At 49.7% G+C, this 22,266-nt stretch overlaps 1 protein-coding gene across 10 annotated transcripts in view; it reads left to right on the top strand.

Annotated features, from left to right (window-relative positions):
- CTIF (cap binding complex dependent translation initiation factor) overlaps positions 1 to 22,266 on the top strand; it is a 285,846-nt gene that overhangs the window by 239,791 nt on the left and 23,789 nt on the right. For all 10 annotated transcript variants that reach the window (XM_048218621.2, XM_026496276.4, XM_048218624.2 and 7 more), the window contains one exon: positions 6,769 to 6,924. In XM_048218621.2, the coding sequence (XP_048074578.1) occupies positions 6,769 to 6,924 (156 nt within the window). The remainder of the gene's footprint in view (positions 1 to 6,768; positions 6,925 to 22,266) is intronic.

Raw genomic sequence — 22,266 nt, 5'->3', positions numbered from 1 at the left:
GTCTCTCTTACACTTACAGCACATCTCAGTTTGTATAAGCACATTTCAAGCGCTCAGTAGTCATATGTGGCTAGAGGCTACCATACTGGACAGCAGAAGTTTAGATGATGTATTTGCTTCCTCTTTTTAACAGCCAAGATAGTTAAGACTATAAATTTACCTTTCATTATAGCTTTGACCACATCCTACAAGTTTTTATAACTCTTTATTTCCTAATCTATTATCATATATTTGATTATGTCTTTATTCCATCTTTCTTTTTTTTTTTTAAGATTTTATTTATTTATGTGACAGAGAGACAGTCAGTGAGAGAGGGAACACAAGCAGGGGGAGTGGGAGAGGAAGAAGCAGGCTCCCAGTGGAGCAGGGAGCCCGATGCGGGGCTCGATCCCAGTACCCTGGGATTACGCCATGGGCCAAAGGCAGACGCTTAACGACTGAGCCACCCAGGTGCCCTGGAGAGAGAGAATCTTAAGCAGGCTCCACGCCCAGTGCAGAGCCCAACACAGAGCTTGATCCCATGACCGTGAGATCACGACCTGAGCCGGAAATCAGGAGTCGGAGGCTTAACCAACTGAGCCACCCAGGCACCCCCTCTGGGAGACTATTTTTAAACATCCAAGTAATTGGCTATTTTTTATTTGTTCTTAATTCTTGGCCCAAGTATGTAACCTGTAGAATTTCTGTGCTTTGAAATTTAGAGTGAATCACAGCTTACATGAGGTTTCTATTTAGTCTTATTAATTACATTATTTAAATCAGCCAAGTGGTTGCATTTTGTTAATCAGCCGTGGAATGCTAGCAGCTGCATTTCCAGATACTAGTCTTCCTATTTTTTTCTTATGTTTCAATAGCTTTTGTTTTATGTATTTTGAGTCTATGCTACACAGTATATAATCTTTTTTGTTATCTATTATGAATGTAATTTTATTTATATGTAACCTTTTTTATTTTATTTAATGATTGTTATCTTGAAAACTACTTTGATTTTACTAGCGCTTTAATTTTATTTTTATTTGCCCACAATTATTTTTACCTATCCATTTATTTTATGTATCCTGTTTTCAGTTCTGCTAATGGTTACTAGCATTTACTTTTAATACTTTTAAAGGCGTACTTTAACTTCTGTTTCTGTGAGTACCATACTTAAGAAAGAAGCAGTGACTTCTGAATCCTTATGGTCTAAATTATGAAATTTGTATGCTCTGCCGTCTTCTGTTCCTCTCCACCAGCGTGTATCAGTCTTCAGTAAGTTAATCTTAGATTATTAAATCACTACTACTATGAAATTCATCTTCAAATTACATTTAGAGATGAAATAACTTCTCTTTCAAGGGCTATTTTTGGCTTTTGATTCTGTCTTACAACCAAAGTTATAATTACTTATTTTGTTGACTCTGTAAGTCCACCTGGTTTCAGTTTTCACTTCTGGTCCTTCTATACCATGATTTCCTCATACTGAGTCTCAATTTTGTTGGCTGGGCATGCATTTAAGAAAGTTCGTAAATTTTTAAAGTATTTTCAATTGTGGCAAAGGAAAACACCACGTAAGTAAAATTTACCATTTCAAGCGGTTATATGTGTGCCGTTCAGTCATGTGAAGTGTAGTCACATTGTTATACACCCAGCCTCCAGAACTTTTTCATCTTACAAAACCGAAACTCTAACTCATTAAAGAATTCTCCGGTCCCCTCTCTCCCCAGCCACCGGCAACCACGATTCTACTTTCCGTTTCTGTGATTTTGACTTCTCTCGACACTTGTATAGGTGGAATCATACAGTATGCGTCATTTTGTGGCTAGCATCTCTCAGTGCGCATCACGTCCTCATGGTTCACCTGCGTGGTAGCATGTGTCAGAATTCCCTTCCTTTTGAAGACTGAATAATACTCCGTCGCATTCACATGCCACATTTTGTTTATCCATTCATCCGTTGATGGACTGGGGGTTGCTTCCCCCTCTTGGCTGTTACGAACAGTGTTGCTATGAACATGGGTGTACAAATATCTCTTCAAGACCCTGCTTTTAGTTCTTTTGGGTATATTAAGCCAGAAGTGGCATTGTCGGATCACCGGGTACTTCCATTTTTAATTTTTTGAAGAATCGCCATACTGTTTTTCATGGTGGCTGCACCAGTTTGAGTTTTTTCTTTTTTTGTTAAGATAAGCATGTAGGTAGGACTTTTAAAAACCTTTGCTTATGTAAGATGCGTTTCTCCTGCTTTCACTCACAGCTGAGTGTGTTCTTTCCCCCTGAAACAAGTGAAGGTGTTGTCTCAATGTCTCTGAATTTTAACATCAAATACAGAAATATAAGGCCAACCATATTTTTGTTCCTTTGTAAGAAACCTAGGGGTTTCCCTCCCCCCTTCAAAGCTGTTTTTAGAATTTTTCTTTTTCTTGAAATTAAAAAAGAAAATTCTCCTGCTAAGTATCCCTGGTGGGGGGCTCTGGGACGCTGTGAGCCTTTCTGCCTGAAGAGTCCATTCTTTGGCTTTTAGTTTTCAGCTCAAAGTGTTTCCCTCTGGTCTCTTTGTTCCATGTATTCTGGGATCCTTTTTGAAAGCCTCTATAATTCACAGGTCAGACGCCCATCCACTCAGTCTTCACTGCTTGCTTTTTTTTTTCCATCTATTTATCCTTGTCTTCAACTTTCTAGCTGTCTTATGTGCGACTTTTTCTGCAGCGAACATTCTGTCCTTCACTGCCTCCAGCTCACGCTCTCTGGTTGCTGTTGCATTTCTCATTCCCATCGGTTCTTCCCGAAGGCCAACTCCCATCTTACGCTTCATCTCAGTGTGGGGCTTTTAGCGAGCTGGGGTCCCTTCTCTCAAATGCCTCTCCACCTGTCACAGAATCCATGCAATTGTTCTTATGGACCTAAAAGCCCACATGTTTTATACTGGAGTCTTTAATTTTATTTATTCTTGGTATATTGTTATCATTTTCAAAGCCACGCATTTCTATTAGGTCTTTGGGGTAGCAGCCCCCTTGTCTGCTATGCAGGATTTTCCCATAGACGGCATGTTGCTTTTCTCTTCCCTTGCCCTTGAATGACGAAGGCTGGGTTTGGTTTGGGGGTTAGCCATAGGGATCATCCTTGGCATTCTCAATGTCTCCTGCGGCAACAGTAGAGTCTCCCTCTCCCTGGGTGGCTTCGTGTGCACATCCCAAGTCTGATTTCCAACATCTAGCAGGTGTTTGGTTTTTTAGTGCATGTTGCTAGCCGCAAACAGAATCCTCTCTCGACGCCACTGATTATCAGGAGGAAATTGAGTCAAGCTGTAGTTTTTGATCAGATGTGATCATTTTTTTAAAACTCCAGTTTCTGGTGTGCACTGCCCCAAGCCTCTTCCTGCCCGAGAGGGCTTTGCCTGAGAGCACCGCACCTCTGAGCACACAGGGTGCCTTCGGCCCCTGAATCTCCAGGGACCAGAGCAAGAGCAATGCTGCTAGGAGCTGCCTGGGTGCACAGGACAGGGTTTGCAAGGAGGGCCAGACTGCCTACAAGCCAGGGGCAGACTGGGAAAGTCTGCAGGTCAAGCTGCCTACCCATCTACCCCTGACCTTTGACCTTCTGGGTAGGAGGCCAAGCTGCTCTGGGCAACTACAGCTTCTTGGTGACAGCACTTGAGTTAGTGGTATTACCTCCCTAGTCTGGTGAGGAGGCTGCTGGTGAACTGTTATCTCCCTTCTCAGTGTTCTTACGGGGCTTTCTTCTTCTTCGTCTGCTGCTCGGGTATTTTTATAGGAGATGGGAAAAGGACAAATCGTACCCTGATAGAGGAGCCCCATTTTAACTCCCGAGTTGGCACCTTATAAAAGCCTGGAGCTGTGGTTCTCGGCCATGGCCGCACACTGGAACCACCTGGAGGGCTTTCACAGATGACAGTGTCCAGGCCCCACCGTGGCCAGCTACACAAGCCTCTGTGCAGCGGAGTCCAAGCATCTGTAGCTTCCAAGTTCCTCCGGGTGACTCCAGTGTGCGACTAGGGCCAAGAACCTTTAGCTTAGATTTGAGAGCAATGGTAGGGCTGAGGTTGTCATTCAGACTCCAGTCCTAAGTGACCTTGGTCAAGTCTTTTAACCACTTTGTGCCTCAGTTTCCCCCATTCTAAAATGAGAATGCTAATGTGTGCCTCTGCTCTGATCACATAAGGATATAGAGGGATAAACACAGGCTAATGAGGGTGAAACTACCTAAAGACTCGTGACTTCAAGGCCAGCAGTCCAGGGCCCTTTGTAGGCCTTAGGGTGGTGGGCAAAGTCATTCATTCATTCATAGGTACCTAGAACACCACAGGACAGCCCCTGTGGGCTCCCTGATCCAGGCTCTGTACTAGGAAGGAGACCCCACTACTTTTGGAGTCCCTGGCTAAATCCAGGGGACTCTTCCAGGGACACTGTCCTGTCTCAGACCCCAGGATGGGAGAGCTCCATGCACTGGCAAACCACAGTCGGACGCAGGTAGACATGTCAGTGGGAAGTGAGTGGGGAGGCAGGAGACCCAAGGGTCAGCATGGGGCCCATGAGATCTGTGAGCTTGAGTGGACTTCCGGGGGCAGTATGAACAAATGGCTTAGTGGAAAATTCAGGCACAAAGTGAGGAAGAGCTTGGGCTCTGAGGTACTACTTTTCCAATTTAATAACACCATGAGAAAAGAAGTGGCGGAAAAGCTTGGTGTCCAGAGTAGGCAGATCCGGGTTCAAATCCCAGCTCTGCCGCTACCACTTAGCCATGGCCAAGTTGGGTAACTTCTCTAACCTCAGATTCATCGTCCCTAAAATGGGGCAATAATGGGACCTGCCTCGTGGGATCATTGTGATGATTACATGTGAGCTGGTAGTGGGCTGCCGCTGCTCTCCTTCCATACGCACACACACTTGAAGCTGGTAAAACTCTGAAACGAAGAAGCCATGACCCAGGCTCATCAGAAGCAGGAACTGGAGGGACATCTCTTGGAGATCTTCTCATCCAGCCCCAAATTGGCCAGACGAGGAGGCGGAGGCCCCCTCTGCCCTTTCAGGTTTCTAGATAGTTCTTCCGTCATCCACAAGGGACGGATATTAACCAAGTCTTCCGTGAGGACCTTCCTTCCCTGGAGATTCTGAGCTTCGGGCATCCAGGAGAACACTCAGCCAAATTACGTGCTGGGGAGGGGTCCTGGATGGCGGGGATGGCGTGTGGCACATCCTCCAGCCTCTTCCCTCCCGTGGCCTATTCCTCTTGGTGGCACAGTCCCCCGGATTCAGAATCTTGGTGTCATCTTTGAGTCTTCCGTTTCCATCAACCTGAAATCCATCACTTGGTGACTCTTTCTGTTGACGGTGTCTCTTGTCCCAATCCTGTATCGGGCGGTTAGTGCTGCTCAACAGACAGCCGCAGAAATCCTCGTGGCACACCATTCTGTGCTGTTGTTAGGTCATGTGTGTGCACGTTGGCTGGGGGCCCCCTGATCTAGTCTAGACTGGGGTGAGGCCCTGCTTCACATGTCTCTCATCTTCCCTTTGGGACCCTCAGACCAGCCCACAGGTGGTCCTCTCATGACAATGGGAGAAGCGTAGGAGAGTAAGCATGAGTATATAAGGCCTCTTAAGGCCTCCGGTCAGTACTAGCCCCCTGTCACTTCTGCCTCATTTCTGTTGGCCAAAGCAAGTCATATGGCCAAACCCGAAGACAAGAGGTAGGGGAAATATATTTCTGAATAATCTAACTTACCCCAGATTCTTATCTGTCAAATGCCAGAGAGTGTAGTTTCATTCAGCCTGCACCTTTGGCGCTGGCCTCCTGCTTGGTCCCCGCATCCTTGCCCTATTAACCTAGCATAGATACGACCATGGCCTTTCATGACCCACCAAAACCTTCTCTGCAGCTCCTTGGCTGGGTTCAGTTATCTGTGCTCTAGCCCCACCCTCTTTCACAGCCCCGCCTCCTGGTTTTTTTTTTTTCCTCTCTACGCCACCCATGAGGGACCCGGACTGCGTACTACCTCCCTATTTCCCAAACACCCATGTTACCCTCCCCACATCGTTGTTCTCTCCACCTGACATGCCCCACATTCCCGAGTCAGAATCCTAGTTCTTCTGTGGCCTCGATTTCCCATTGAAAGTGACAACTTCTGCCTCTGAGTTCCCAGAGTCCTTTCACCTGGAGCCTCGCGGTGGCTTTGGTACCTTCTCTCTCGTATCGCAGTTACAAATGAACATGTCGCGTCCTAGTCCTTAATACAGCACCTGGCACACAATGGGCAATACTGTGTTTGAGAAGAATGAATGAAGGTCTCTAAGCCCCTTGCAGGCAGGGGCCTCGCTGTCTCTAGCCCGGTGCTCGAGCCACAAAGGGCCTTAGTCACTAATGGCTGACGTGCAGGACAATGCTCAGGTTACCCCCCTCATGTAGGGGGCATGCTTTGGGGATTAGCAAAGGGAGGCGGTTCAGGCACACGGAGTTGAAGGCGGGAGATGATAACTCTGGGAAAGGTGTCGTCTGCCCTTCATCTCACTCCCCGACCTCAGCATTGGGGTCCATGAGGCAAGACTGAGGAGCCCCCCAATCTAGGAACTGAAGAAGAGGTGCTGTGGCCAGAAGTCGAGGCCTTGCCACCCACAAGTGAGTCCCCCGCATTCACGCTCCAGCCAAGGGTCCCTCCTCCCTCCTTAGAGAGAGCATGGGGTTTACCAGTTGTCTTGAGCCAGCCCTTAGACAGCAGGTGCCACAGCAAGGCAGGCTGACCCCGGCGAGGCTGACTCGGTCTCTTGTGCCCCCGCAGAAGGACTTCACCGTGCGGGAAGAGCTTCAGCAGCAGGACGTGGAGCGCTGGCTTGGCTTCATCACCTTCCTGTGTGAGGTGTTCGGGACCATGCGTAGCAGCACGGGCGAGCCCTTCCGCGTGCTTGTCTGCCCCATCTACACCTGCCTCAGGGAGGTAAGAGACCCGCGTGGCCCTGCCCCCTGCCCTGCCAGAGAACGCCACCCTGGAATGTCTGTAAGCAAAACCCCGACGCGCCCGCAAAGCTACAGGGCTTGTACCACCTAGACTGATGGATCCTTTGGTAAACAGAAACGTAGCTCCCCGTGCTTCTGTTGACTAAAGCCAGGTTTTAATTTATTGAGTTTATATAAAGGGAAAAAGCCCTCCAAAGGAAATTATCATGAACTCAGACGTCAGTAATTCATAATCTAGAGCACTGCCTGCAGGGACGAGGCCTCCAGTAAATATTAATTGAATGAGTCGATCTTTGGTCTGGATTGGTTTACCATTGAATTATTTATTTAAAAAAAAATACTTGCTTCTGAATTTCATCCGAAAGAGAAATAAGTTAGAATAACTGAGAAACTTTTGAGAAGCAAAAGGTCAGTGGCCTACTTGCCCTACCAGGTATCTACAGCCCAGTTTAGAGGGTCATCCTGGCTACTCTTGGGGGCCAGAAACGGGGGGCTCATTATGGGGCTGTTGGTGTCATCCAGGGAGAGGTTAGTGGCTCAGAACACAGCCTCGATGGCACAAAGGAGGACTGCATTCCAGTTCTATTTTTGAGTTGGAGCCAACAGGACCTGTTGGCATGAGATAGCAGACAATGGAGGAAGTGATGTGGGCTCCTGGTTCACCAGCCTGGGGGGGCCATTTTCTGGGACGGGGAGGGCTCAAAGAGAAACAGAAGGGGGATGAAAACTAGGAGGTGGTTTTTTTCTGTTTCGGTGACCCAGTGGTTGTCCCCAGAGAGCTGTCCCACTGTCACTCGAGTAGAAGTGTCTGAAAAATCAGGAAGAGGTCAGCCTGGGGGGAGTTGCGCGTTGTGTGAAGGGTCATTGCGGACCTGGTGCTCCAGGCTGGGGACCAGATAGGATCACCCAGGGAGAGGGTGTAGATGGAGGAATGGCCAGGGCGGTGGAGGTGAGGACGTGAGTGTGGACAAGTCTTTGGAGAAGTGTTTCTGTGAAAGGCACAGGGAAGAGGAACTTGTCACCTACAGGGGAGGTGTGCGGTCAGGGGACATTTTTGTGTTTTGCAAAGGAAGAAGATAATAGAGCAACGTAAGAGAAAGGACAGGGTATTTGTAGATGGTTTTGAACAATCCGTTTATGGGAAACAGGGTGCTCGTTCCCGACTGCGTGGAAGCTCACTGGAGCAGAGCCTGCCTACCTCTCTCAGACAGCTGGTAAACCCACCAGCCTCTGCCGCTCCACAGAGCCCAACATACTTCTTAACAAATGCACTTGAATTCAGAATTGTTTCTCAGAATCAGCCAATGGCCTCCTCCGACAGTCTGTCGCTCTCAAAGGGTCATAAGCTCAGAACGCAGCACCGCAAGAGGCCATCGCTTTGCTTTTTGCATCCGTCGGGGGTGACTTGAAAGCAGCCCTCTTGGACGATGGCCTCTCAGGGTCCTCCCATCCCTGCCTGAGTTGCCCTGTCCCCTGACAAGCCAGCTCAACGCAGGGAGCAGCACTGTTTGAGGGCAGTGACCCGGATTGCCCCAACACGTTCCCTCGGCGTGATCTGGGCACCTCTTGGTGTTGCCGTCACCTGCTTCCCCGAGCGGGAGGCAGGGCTGCAGCTGAGCGCCGGCCCTGGCTGCCAGGACACTTCTAACACCGCCTGAGGTAGCGCGAACTTTCGGGTGTGAGATCCGGAAGGTGCCAGGAGGTCTGTACGAAAAACCAAGGAGCTTCCCCTAATGCACTCTTATTCAATGCGTTCAGCTCTTCAGGACAACGTCACAAACACGAGCGCCTGCCGTGCTCGCAGCAAACTTGAAGAACAAATAGTTCATCTACCACTTCCATCGTCTTGTGAAAGGGGAAACCAGAGCCCCATGTTCTGAGCTTTCTGCCCGAGGCCTGCGGTGAGGTGGTTCCAGAGCGCCAGCCCGGGGCCCCGGTCCTGCCTGGACCCCGGTCCTGCCTCCGCCCGCCAGGTTTTTGCTGTGCCGTCTAGGGGAGAGTCCCCTGCTCTGGGCCTTGGTTCCTCATCTGTAGGGGGACACCAGGCTGCTTGCTCTGAAGGGGTTCAGGGAGAAAGACATGGTGTGGAGAGGGTGCTCAGCACACCAAGACAACTAGGTCAGAATGTGGAAGGAAATGCCCCAGGGACTTGTTCTAGGGCACGGTGGCTTTCAGAGAGCTGGGTGTCCTCCAGTCTGACTTAGGGCCGGGTACATGCCCAATCTTAAAGGGACACAGAGGCTGAGTGCCCTGCCCAGGGACACATAGTCGGTCAATGCCAGAGCTGGCCCGGAGCTTCTCCACTACCGAGCTAGAGCTCTTTCCAAAGAGAACTTAGCTTCCCTAAAACGGGGCCTTAAGAAGACATGGGGACGTAAAGGGGTGTCCTAGGGATCGTACGGAGAGCCTGTGCCTTTCCCAGCTCCCTGGAGACAGACACCTGAATTCTCAGAGCCTGTTGCTGCCTCCCCTACTTATCTGTCTCACACACACACACACACACACACACAGGCCTGACTGACATTCCCAAAGCAGGTTGGGCCAGCTCTAAGAAGTTTCTGGAAGCCAAAGCCATTGCTGCTGCCTCTCTCCATGCTGGAAAAGTTTAGACTTTCTCCTGGGCCATGCAGATGGCTGACCCAGATGCCCACCCTACCACCCTACCCTGGGTCCTCCCAACTCCCAGAACCATTCCAGGCCTGCATTTCCAGCTGCCCACTGGATACATCCAGGTCATGCCTCAAGCCCCTCCAATAAGATGTGACCAGAGCTGCACCCCAAGGCCTTCCTGCTCAGTCCAGATCCCAGCGTGGGCCCAGGCCCACCCTTCCAGCCTCCGCACAGCCAGGCAGCAGCCCCAGAACTCACTGATGGCCTTTTCTTAAACAGCCGTGTGTCACTCACTCTGTCCTCTGCTTCTGCACACCCTCCCTGGCTTCCCCTGCTCCCCTTTCCTCTAGGCCCTGAACCAAACACAGACCCATGGGCCACCCTGGTGTGAAAATCTCATTTAGAACAAACCTGAAAGGAAGATACAAAATCCTCCCAGCCCCACTGTAATTTGGGGGTCCTCAGCTCCTGGAGGCCACCTTCATTGGACCGGGGGCTCACTGGCCTCCACTCCCCTTTAAGATTGAGCGTGTGCTTGGCCCCGAAGCCCCTTCAGACTGGAGGCCACCCAAGGCTCTGCGAGCCTCCCTGCCCTAGGGGGTGTCCCCTGGGCATTTCCTTGCACACTCTGACCCAGTTGAATTACCGTCCTCTCTGTGTCTCTTGGTTACTCAAGCTTCAGACCTTGGACTCCATCCTTAGAGTCTCTCTCTTCCTGGCCATAACACCTCTTCCCAGGCCCAGCCCAAGACACTTCTTCTGGGAAGCTCCCCACCCCCACCCCCACCCCCAGGGGAGCACACAGGCAGCTGCCAAGAGCAAGACATGGCACTCCACCCTGACAGCTCCAGCCTTCCCACGGCGTCGTGGTATTTTAGTATTTGGTAATTTAGCATTTATTTAGTAATTTCGTATTTTATAATGATAACAGCACACTGGAAGGCATTGCCCAAAGCACATCACGCATTCTTTTCTCTCTTAACTCGGACAACACTCTGAAGATGATCATCCCCGGCTGCCAGAGAACAGAGAGGTCAGGCAGCTTGCTCAGGGCCACACAGCAGAGTGCATATTGGAATCCAGGTCTGACTGCTGGAGTCCCTGTTCCTGGATGCTCTGCTCATGCCTCGTGAAGCACCTTTCTGTGTCTTCAGTCTGTAGCCCAGTGCCTGCCATGCAGCAGAAGCCAAACAGGTCATCGGGGAATTGATTCCACTTTTGCCATAAATAACGTGTGCCAATCAGATCTTTCTTTGAGGGACAGAGAAGAATAATTTTTGGTGAGCCTTTTCATTGTTTTGGCACCAGTGGCTCTGCCAAGAGGGTTTTCAAAGTAATTGAAGAGTATTATCGGCACCTGCAAGGTGCAGGAGTCTCCTTGCCCTCCTGTTGACCACTCGTGCTTGCTTTGTGAGCTCGTTTTAATTTTTTTTTAAAGATTTTATTTTTTTAAGTAATCGCTACACCCAGCGTGGGGCTCGAACTTACAACCCTGAGATTAAGAGTCATACGCTCTACCCACTGAGCCAGGCAGGCGCCCCTCTTTTTTTTTTTTTATGTTTATAAAATTTTATTGTCATAAGAACACTTGCTATGAGATCCACCCTCTTAACAGATTTTTAAGTATACAATACAGTATTGTTACTCTAGGCACAATGTCATTATAGCAAATCCCTAGAATTTATTCCTCCAGCATAACTGAAATTTTGTGCCCAGTTTTTAGCAACTGACATCCCCCCTGCCCCCAGCCTCTGGCAGCCACCTCTGTTCTTTGCTTCTGCAAGTTTGACTATTCGAAATACCTCATGTAAGTGGAAATATGCAGCGTTTGTCCTTCTGTGACTGGCTTATTGCACTTGGCATAATATCTTCCAGGTTCATCCGTGTTGTCCCATATGGCAGAATTCCCTTCTTTTATAAAGTGGAATAGTGCAGTTGACCCCTGAACAACATGGGTCTGAACTGTGGGGGTCACTTCTATGCGGAGTTTTTATAATACGGTATTGTAAATGTATTTTCTCCACCTTATGGCTTTCTTGGTAATATTTCCTCTAGTTTACTTTATTGTAAGAATACAGTATATAATACATATATACAAAATATGCATTAATTGACTGTTGCTGTCCTTGGGAAGGCTTCTGGACGACAGGAGGCTATTAAGTTTTGGGGGAGTCAAAAATTATATCGGATTTTCAACTGCGTGGGGTCGGCACTGCTAACGCCTGCGTGGTTCAAGGGTCAGCTGTAGTCCACTGTATGGATATACCACATTTTTTTAACCTGTGCACCTGTTAATGGACATCTCGGATGTTCTTACATCTTGGCTACTGTGAATAGAGCTGCAGTGGACACGGGAATGCTCATATCTCTTTGAGATCTGGATTTCAGTTCTTTTAGATAAATACTCAGAAGTGGGATTGCTGGATAATATGGCTCTATTTTTAAATTTTTGAGGAAGCTCCCTACTGTCTTTCAGAGCAACTATTTCTCCACATCCTTGCCAACACTTGTCTTTTTTTTTTTTAAATAATAATGGTCGTCCTAACAGATGTGAAGTGGCTCTGACTTGCATTTCCCCGACGATTAGTGACATTGAGCACCTTTTCATATGCCTGTAGGTCAAGCGTATGTCTTCTTTGGAAAAATGTCTATTCAAGTCTTTAGCTCGTTTTTCAATCCAGTCAATAGCTTTCTGCTTATTGGATTGTAGGAGCTCCTTATATATTTTGAAATTTAGCCCATTATCAGATATATGGTTTGCAAATATTTTCTCCCTTTCCGTGAATTGCCTTTCACTGGTTTTTTTGTTTGTTTTTTTTTGTGGGTTTTTGTTTGAGTTTTTTTGTTTTGTCTTGTTTTGTTTTGTGTTTGCTGTGCAGAGACTTTTTCATTTGATGTAGTAGTCCCGGTTATCTGTTTCGCTTTTGTGCTTTTGGTATCATATCCATGAAATCACTGCCAAGACCAGGGTCATGAAGCTTTTCCCCGTTTTCTTTGAGAAGTTACAGTTTTAGTTCTTAAGTTTTAATCCATTTCAAGTTGATTTCTTTGTGTATGGTGTAAGATAAGAGTCCAGTTTCATTTCTCGGCTTGTGTATATCCAGTTTTCCTGGCACCCTTTGTTCAAGAGACTGTCCTTTCCCCCATTGTGTGTTCATGGCACTTTGTCGAAGATCAGTTGACCATATACGCAGGGATTTATTTCCGGGCTCTCAGTTCTGTCCCATTGGTCTATATGTATGTTTTAATTACTGTAGCCTTGGAATATATTTTGAAATTAGGATATGTGGTGCTTCCTGATTTGTTCTTTTTCAAATTGTTTCAGGATTGTTTTGGCTATATGAATCTTTTGTGGTTCTATATGAATTTTAGAATTGTCTGTTCTATTTCTTTTAAAAATGCCATTGTAATTTTGATAGGGACTGTATTGAATGTGTAGGTCACTTTGGTATGGACATTTTAATAATATCAAGTCTTCCAGTCCAAGACCAGGAACAAGACAAGGGTGTCCATTCTTACCACTCCCTCTTAACGTAGTATTAGAAGTCCTAGCCAGAGCAATTAGGCAAGAAAAAAGAAATAAAAGACATCCAAGTTGAAAAGGAAGAAGCAAAATTGTCTCTATTTGCAGATGGTATGATCTTGAATATAGAAAACCCTAAAGACTCCACCAAAAAAGAACAAAACCATTAGAACCAATAAATGAACTCAGTAAAGTTGCTGGATACAAAATCAACATACAGAAGTCAACCGCATTTCTCTACACTGATAACAAGCTACGTCAAAAGGAAATTAGGAAAACAAGTCACTTTACAGTAGCATGAGAAAGAGTAAAATACTTAAGAATAAACTTAACTAAGGAAGTAAAAGACTTGTACCCTGAAAACTGCAAAATGTTAGTGAAAGAAATCAAAGAAGACATAGAGAAATGGTAAAGCATCCCTTCAGCTGTCTTCCAGTAGTGTTGTAAGGACCCCTTCATCCTGCCTAGGCCCCCAGCCAAATGTGGCTACAAGGGCCCCCCACAGGAGTGTATAATTAGCATTTGTGGCCTAGCTAAGGGTGCCCTCATCTCCCATCTCAGCTGGAGCCCACTTGCCAACCATTTAATTGGTTGGGGTTGGACCAGTGGCTGGCGGGGGGGGGGGGGTGACCCTCTCCTCACACCCTTTTCCTGACCCTGCAACACTCTTGGCCCCCTCCGTTCCTCTGTCACCTCTGCAACCCAGTGGTGATCTTGCCAGACTATTCCAAGATACCACTGAATGCTCATCTCTGGGCGCCTTTCTTCAAGAGCTTTGTCAAAAATTCCTCTGGCAGGGAGTGCTAGAGTGGCTTTTAACCCCTTACACCTGTTTCCCTTGAGCAGACATTCCCTGTGCACTAGGGTCCTGTTTCTACCCACCCACCCCCATCCTTTCTGTCTCTAGTCCAATCCCCCCAGCCCGTCTCTACCCGTGATTCCCAGTCTCCTGCGCTCTTCCGAGTCTGGCAGCCAAAGCCAGGGGTCAGCAGTGGAGGAAAGGAGGAAGGGAGGGGGGGTGCCCTGTGCCAGGAATCTCTCATCCCTCTGCACCTCCCTCTCACCCCCTCCTTATGGTTGGCTCCCTTGCTCTCCTTCCCTCCAGGCCCCAGAAACCCCATCCGCCCCCTCCCTGCCTTTTCCAGAGGAAGGGCAGGGAGGGGGCAGGTGCCTCTGAGGGGTGTCTCCGACGGGCACACCCCCCCCAAGGATGCAACTGGTTGGGCTCCTGGAAGAGGCCGGCAGGCACAGGCTGGGGAGGAGGACACAGAGGGCAGCAAGTCAGGCTTCTCAGGAAATGAAATTGCTCCGTGCAACAATGAGAGAGCCACTTTTTTAACTTTTTGCGTGAGCGTGCATTCAATTGCTCACATTGTTTTGTCTCCAGGGGAAATCTGACCTCGGAAAAGGCTGAGATGAAGTGGGTGTGGGTGGAGATCCTCTGCTATTTCACAGGGCTAAGAGAGTCTAGCAGAACATTCTTCAGAGGTACCTTTCCAGCGGACTATTCCTCCCTTCCTGAGAGCAGGAGCTGGGGCTGCATTCAGCTAGCCAGCTGGGGCCAGAAGAGGCCAAGGTCGGCTGTGCCCAGGATACCGATGGACCCTAATAGGAAGCGGAGAGATTTGAAATTATTCTCCATGCAACCCAGGACTCTTGACCCTGTGCCTTGGGAAGCTTTTAAAAAAGTACAGATTCTCAGACCGTCCCCCAACCCCACTTCAACCAATTACATCAAACTTTCTGGGGATGGGGTTGGAGAGGGGAAAAAAAAATTCATCTCTCCATGTGACTCCAATGTGCAGCCAAGGTTAAGAAACGCGAGTAGCTACGTCTTAGGTGCGTTCAGTGGGCTGCCGTTGAAGGCCAGAGAGCACTGTGGGAAGAGCACAACCGGAAGAACCTCTCTGGCCATGAGTTTGAATCCCGGCTCTCCATTCCTAGCTGTGGGGCTCACCTGATTCTTTAATGTTTCCAAACCTCAGCTTTCTCTCTGTAACACGGGAATATGGGACTAATACTCACCTTGAAGGTTTAAGGCTTAAAATAAAAGCAAGTGGTGTGTGACACCCCTCCGTGAGCTAGCCGCATGGTTGCGCATTGCTGTCGAAAGCAAATCGTGTTCCAGGCACTGCTCCCGAGAAGTCTCACCCCACAGACAGCCCCAGAAAGTCATGTCTGTTCTCACTGGGCACCATAGCCCCCCTGCAATCAAACACAACCCTCCTCTCCTGGAGAACTTCACAGGAAGCCTCTGAGGCTCCCGCCGAATGGTCCCAATGCATCTCCACAGAAGGCCTCTTGCATTCCTCCTGCCTGACTCTTGCCTACCTTCAAGGCCAGGTTCACCTCCTGCCATGCCCCTACGCTGCGCTGAGTTATTCCTCCTGTAGCAGCCATACGGGGCTGCTGATGCCTGTTCTCTGGGCACGTCCTTTGCCAGGTGGTGGTAGTAATGCCTTGTGACCTCTTCTTGGTTTGCTTTTAAATCATTTCAGCCTCTCGTTAGTACCTGTAGTAGGCTGGATCTCATCTATCATGGAACCCCAACTACATTTTGCTCAGGACACTGCTCATTCGGGAAGCGGTGATTTGGTTTGAGACAACGCTACTTTTCTTATTGAACTGCAGAGTTTCCTAGTTGCACGAGAAGGAGAGCATATAAGTTGTGATGTTCTCCCAAAAGGCTAACAACCCACTTGGTGACAAAATCAACAGAAATTAAGCAGCTGTGAACATTTATGATGGGTAACGCCAATGTAAGGGTAGGGGAAGTTTAGAAGTGTGGGCAGCTGCTGGGGGCAAAGGGGAGGGGGAGCTAGGGCTTCAGGACAGATGCTGGCCTGGCGAGGAAGGAGAAAAGCCCCCAGAAAGAAAAATGAACAGAGGCACAAGGGCCAGAATGAGCATGGCCCATCTATGTCAGGTCTGATGGATAAGTCCTGGGCCGGCGCTGGCTCCCAGCGGAGGCATTCCGGTACACGCAAGATGATACCGAAGTTTCAAAGCCAGAGAGCAACACTATGGAAGGCATGAAAGGGAGTTTATGTATTCATTCAACAAACACTGAGAAAAATGCTACTTCCTTATCAAACTGAAAGGTCTCCTAGACACACTTCCAGAGAGAGTATGTTGAAATAACAAAGTGAAGTAAATCAGGGCTCTCCCTAGCCAGAGGCACACCGGGGGAACTCAATGCACAGTGCAGCGCTCAAAATTAGTTGAGCCTGGAAGCAGGAAGGTGGGAGCCCAGAAGCAGACGAGACAAGGAGACCTGGCAAGGGCATCTTAGCAGAAAACAGTCCTCCACTCCTTGCACTTTTAATTCTTTATGGTAACAGTCGATCAAAAAGACTAAGCAGGAAGTAAAGGCTGGACGGAAGCTTGAAAAGTCAGGAGAACCTGTCTCCATGAACAGTTTATTCCAGCCCTAATCTTCCTCACAGACCCTGCCTGGAATGTTCCTCTGAGAATGCAGCCTTCCTGGGGCAGGTACACAGCCCCTGGGCACTGGGTTAGCTGCAGTTCCTCCAGGTCCGGCAGCTGCTGCTATGAATACCTCAGCTTAAGCAACCATTCCTGTAACCTCTGCCGAAATAACTCTCGCAGTGTTGTCCCCTCCAAGGCTGTCGCCCCCCCTTCCAGTTGGCAGCCAAGGCACTCTGTGGTGCGATGCCCCTGACCTGCTCAGACACCCCCACTGCACACCCACACACCCGCGCTCGCTGGCACGCCTCCTGGAGGCTGGAGATCCTTGACCAACGCCCCCACCCCGAGATAAACCCTGGGTCTCCCCCCACCCAACCACCAATCCCCGACCCCTCCCCAGCCCCCACCCTTTAACTGTTCTACTTCCTTAGCCAGACTCTGCAAACTGAAATGTGAAATTCGAAGCCAGTGTTCCCCTTAGCAACCATGGTAACACAGGATCTGATAGAGAGCCTGGAGTTATAAAAATACCAGCTTCCACCAGACACTGGTTTCCAAAGGGAAACCACTCTCCACGCCAGAACCGTTTTTAAACAGTCTTAAAACTCAAGAGATTTCCAAACCCATCTCAGTATGGCTTCAGGAAGACCTCTCTTCAATTCCCCTTTGGAAGGTGGTGGTGTTGCAAGCTTTGGGTATTTTCTCTAAAACATAGAGATCCTGTCTGAGAATGAGCTAGCCTTACATAGATAGGTGGGAGCAGTTTTTAATAAACATCAGATTTTCGGCGTTCTTTAAAAGTGAGGTTGAATTGCTGCCAGCCCTTCCGGTTCCCTCCCGGGGAGTCAGCGCCACCAATCCTCCTAATTACAGAAGGGGACTGATTGGGTCTATCTCCTCTTCATTGAAGACGGTTTTAATTAACATAACCGTCTTCTAGCAGGAATCCCACGTTGAAGGCCTCGGGTGGGGAGGAAGAGAGAGCGCAGACCGCTCGGCGCGGCCTTCCCCTCCGCGGACGCCTCCTCGGGCCGGCCCGGGGCGGGAGCGCGGAATGCGGCTCGTGCGCCCCGCGCCGCCTGCAGGGGGCGCCTGGCCTTGCGAGCTGGGGAGCGGGCCCCTCCCGGAGGCCGCCCCGCCCCCGCCCCGGCCTCCGGCCCCGCCCCCCGCGGCCCCGCCCCTCCGCGCTCGCCTCCTCCTTCCTCTTATCTCCTGGGGCCGTGCCTGCAATTCCGAAAAATATTCTAACTCGGTAATTAATGTCTGAACTTCAAGAGGCCCCTGCTTTCTGCAGAGGCGCGCGGAAGGCGGACGGGGACCGGGTGGGACTGAGTCCTGGGCGGGGAGGGGAGGGGGTGCGGACTTTTTCTAAACCGGCGAGTGGACGGTGGAGGATAAATCTGTACACACACCTATACATATACACATGCATCTGTCTACATTTTTAAATCCTTTGGGCTTTTTTTTTTAAGTACGATACCTTCCTCGCACCCTCCCCTCCCACCCCCAGTGGCGGTTTCCCAATGGGCTGATGGCAGATTTGCTCAACTTCGGGGCCAGAGGGGAGACAGTCTGGGGTACTTACTCCGTGTGTAGGTTCCAGTGGGGGGATTGGCTGGGAGGGAGAGGGAGTGACCCACATATTTAGAAGGTAAGAAACCAGGCACTGTGGGGTTGACAGATGGCAATTGGTAACTTCAGGTAAGTGGCCCCACTGAATCCTGGCCCCCTGGGTGCCCCCCCCCATTCTAGGACCTCCCCATGGTTTGCCCAGCCCTGCCCAGACTTCATGCCAGGTACTCTGTACCCAGTATGGGGCACCAAGTGCCTGGCGGCTGCTTGAGCATGACATGGTCCCTCCCCTCCCAGAGCTGCTATCTGCTGGGGAGAACGGCAACAGCAAAGCACCCAGCACTGAGAGCCGGTGTGCAAGTCACATGCAGCTGCCCCAGGACCCACACTGATCTTCCTTAACCTGCTAGCTCTCAGACCCACCGATTAAATTTAGTCGTCGATGATACCCCACGGGCTGCCGTCCCCACCTTCAGATGTAAGTGATGTATAGGGCAGCACTTGTCCATCTGGGCCAGACACAGTTAGGAACCAGCTTTTCTCCTCTCTTCTAGACTCCAGTTCCTTATCGAGGGCTACATTATCACCGCCACCAGCAATAATCAGTAGGTTACAGGTAGCCTGGGCCAGGCCCTAAGAGAAGAAACCTCTAGTATTGCCCTTTCTTGTAACTGGCAAAGAAAGGTGCTGGGGAAAAGGGCCGACTTCAGAGCCAAACGAATGCAGGCATCTTACCCTCTCTGGCCCTTGGTTCCTTACTGGGATGAGGATTAAATGGCATTTAGTCGATTTAGTGCGGGAGAATGGCCTTCTTCCGGGCACCCTTCCCGATCTCAGCTGGGTGTCGGTCCTCGGTGGACCCTCGCTCACCGATCCCTCGGCCTGCTTTCTTTTTCTCCATAGCCTTTACCAGGATCTGGCTCTGCCTTAGAGCTTTCTGTGTCCATGGGTTTTCTCTCCCCAACTAGCATGGAGGTTCTCTAAAGGCAAGGAATGTGTCCGTTCTCTTCATGGCGGGGTCCCCAGTGACTAGAGCAGTGCCCGGTACAGAGTAGGTGCTCAGGAAATACTCGTTGAACAAATCAAGGAAATGGAATGTCTAGACTGAGCGAAGCAGGAGACTGTAGGCGCCCTTCTGGAGTTCATCTGGGAAGACGTCTCAGAGGAGATATATCCAGAACCCTCAAAGAGGTGAGATAAGAAAGCTGGGTGGAGGCTGGCTGGTGGTGGTCCCTGCAGATGAGCTCAGAGTGGGAGAGGAAGAGAAATGCTCCCCCCAAATCAAACTCCAAGGAAGCAATCTGGGCTCACAATGTGAGCTAAACAGGGAGAAGTACCGTCAGCCAGTGAGGCTGCCTGCGTTCTATCCCCACGCTTTGCTCTGCTCTCATTTAGTGGTTGTTTCTGGGCTTCGATCCGCCAGGCCTCCTATGAGATTGATGAGTCTGTCCCAAGTGAGAATCCCAGGAGCCACAATCACAAGAAGTCAGGGTGGGCTTGCGGCAAGCGAGCCACGCGGCAGGGGCGCCAAGGGGGCATCGGCTATGTGCCATGCTGGTCTTCGGCTGGGCCTTCCTCTCCTGCCTCTCCCTTGAGCAGAGAAAGGCAGAACGAGGATGCACAGAGCACAGGAGAGTTGTGTGAGGGTCGGGAAGGTGAGAACATGGTACAGGAGCTGGGACAGGACACCTGAAGTCACAGAGATTGAGGACGATGGCAGCCTCAGTCCTTAACGATCTGACCAGTGCAATATAACGTGAGCCCCTGTGTCACCATACACTTGCTAGTAGCTGCATTTAAAAAAAAAAAAAAAAAAAAACTGGTGAAATTAATACCTTTTATATTATCCAGTATAGCCATGACCATTTCAACATGTAATCAACATTTAAAAGTATCAGTGAGAAGGTTTTTTTTTTTTAATACTCTTTTTTGTACTCCGTCTTTGAAATCCACTGTGTATTTGACGCTCAGAGCACCTCTCAATTCAGAGTAGGCACATTTCAAGGCCGCACGTGGCTGGTGGCTACTGTACTGGACAGCCTAGGTCTGGAGGCTAGCTTCTAGAATCCTCAGGTTTTGGGGAAAACGTTCTGGATTCCTAAAGCATCTGGATCCCCAAAGTCTCAAAAGTATTTTTCCTAGCTTCTCTCGCTCAGCACCCAGAAGCAAAAGAAAACGTTGTGAGCTAAAATCTAAATCACCCAGCCAGCTTGCCAGCGTTGGGTGGTTGGCTGGGGCTCCCTGCTAGGGTCTGCAAAGGCAATCCTTTGGACCCCCAAATGAAGAAAGGTGAGGAGAGCGGAAGGCGAGGACCGAAAGGGCAAGCGAGAAAAACAGCACAGACCAGGGCAATCAAGGGCAGGGGGTGGCAGACTGGGCCACAAAGCTCCCCGCAGAGTCCACAGAGCCGGGAGGGGGTGCAGGCAGCGGCCAGCTCCTCCACACAATGGCCCAGTCCGCGGAAGGCACAATTAGCTCATTCTTGCATTGCCCTTTTGATTACACTGTTGTTCTCAAGACTTCCATTTCTGTAATTAAGACCTTGTCCCTTACTCAGAGGTATTGAAACATAAAAGTATTTGCTGAATCTGGCTTCCCAGGGTTAAAAGCCAGACTTAGGAAATGCAAACACACTTGTGGAAATGCAAACACACATTCACTAATTATCCCGTAATTAAGGCCGAAGCCCTGCTTAAAACAATTAGCTCTGGGAATTGAACAGTAGGTACAACTCCACTTTTTGCTAATTGTTCTTCCCTGATGGAGTGGATATGGCCAGTCTGAGGGGGGAAGGAGGGACAGTAGGGAATGAATTAGTCTGCCGCTTTGGGTCTGGACTGGACCATGCTCTGCTTGGTTTGGAAATGTTAGTCAGAGGAGACTTTGAGGTGTGGAGAACAGCGAGGAGGATGTGGTTTGGGCAAGGGGAGTTGAGCGGCTGCCCCAGGCTTGGACGCGGGCCATGGGAAGTCTCAGAAGCTACTGCTGGCCACACTGAGGTGACTTGCCTGGCTGGAGCTGAGGGCGTGGGCCAAGGATTAGCTGACTGGAAAGCAATTAGATGAGGTGGGGCTGGCTGGGGAAATACCTGGAATCCCTGGGCCAGAGTTGAGACTTGCTTGGGTAATGCCCCAGGCGGGAGGCCTCGTGGGCTCTGGGGGGTGGAGGTACCCACCCAGAGGGCGGCTACCCATACCCCCACCAGCCGCAAGCCCTTTTCGCCTCTTGCTGATGGCAAGGAGGGGGTTCTAGAGTGTGGGGCAATCCAGGCGAGGTGGGGGTGATTTCAGCCTTCCAGGAAAGAGGCCCTTTTCCTGATGACCAAGGTCTCCCCCACCTCAGTGTGTCTGCCCTCCCCCCCCACCCTGCCTCAGACTCCCAGGACTTTCCTGAGGCCTGCCGGGCGTCACATCAGGTAACCGCCCCCTCCTTTTCTAGGTAGGAGGGATGTGTGTGGAGGGTGTTACCCACCCAGGGACTTTCACATTTTGAAAGGAGAGCTTGGAAGAGAAAATGTGTGCCCAAAGGGGAAAAAAAAAGAGGCTCAGGGCTTTGTAGAGGTCGGGGAGATTACTGACCCCCTCCCCCAAGGAACCCTCTCCCCAGACAATACCCACATGCATGTGGTCAGAGGGGCCTTCCAGACCACCCTCAAAGCAATCGTGTGAAGGATCCCCAGGGTTGATGAGGCACAGCACAGAGGAGGACTGACAGCTCACTCTTTTTTCCCCCAGAAGGGATCACAGCTCTCACACGGGTCCTCCTTCCCTCCCCTCTCCCCTCCCCGCCCCACCCCCCACCCCTTCTGTCCCCTTCACGCTCTCCATAGATCAGAGGTTAGCAAACTTCTATAAAAGGCCAGATAGTAAATATTTTAGCTTTGCAGGCCAAGAGGCTAAATCGAGTTGAACCACACCCCTGTGATTTGTACCGCCCCGAGCAGCCGTGCAAACCCGGAGAGCAGTTTCTGGGGAAAGTACTCAGTTCTGCCTTCCTCATGCGAAAGCAGCCGAGGACAATATGTAAATGAACACGCGTGGCTGCGCTCCAGCAAAACCTTATTTATGGACACTGAAATTTGAATTTTATAGCATTTTTATGTGTCAAAGAATATTATTATTCATTTGCTTTTTTCCCCCAGCTATTTAAAAAGTAAAAACTGTTCTTAGCTCACAGGCCCCATAAAAA

This window comes from Ursus arctos, unplaced genomic scaffold, assembly GCF_023065955.2.
Source record: "Ursus arctos isolate Adak ecotype North America unplaced genomic scaffold, UrsArc2.0 scaffold_17, whole genome shotgun sequence".
NCBI lineage: Eukaryota > Metazoa > Chordata > Mammalia > Carnivora > Ursidae > Ursus > Ursus arctos.
This window is presented reverse-complemented; position numbering and strand designations above follow the sequence as displayed.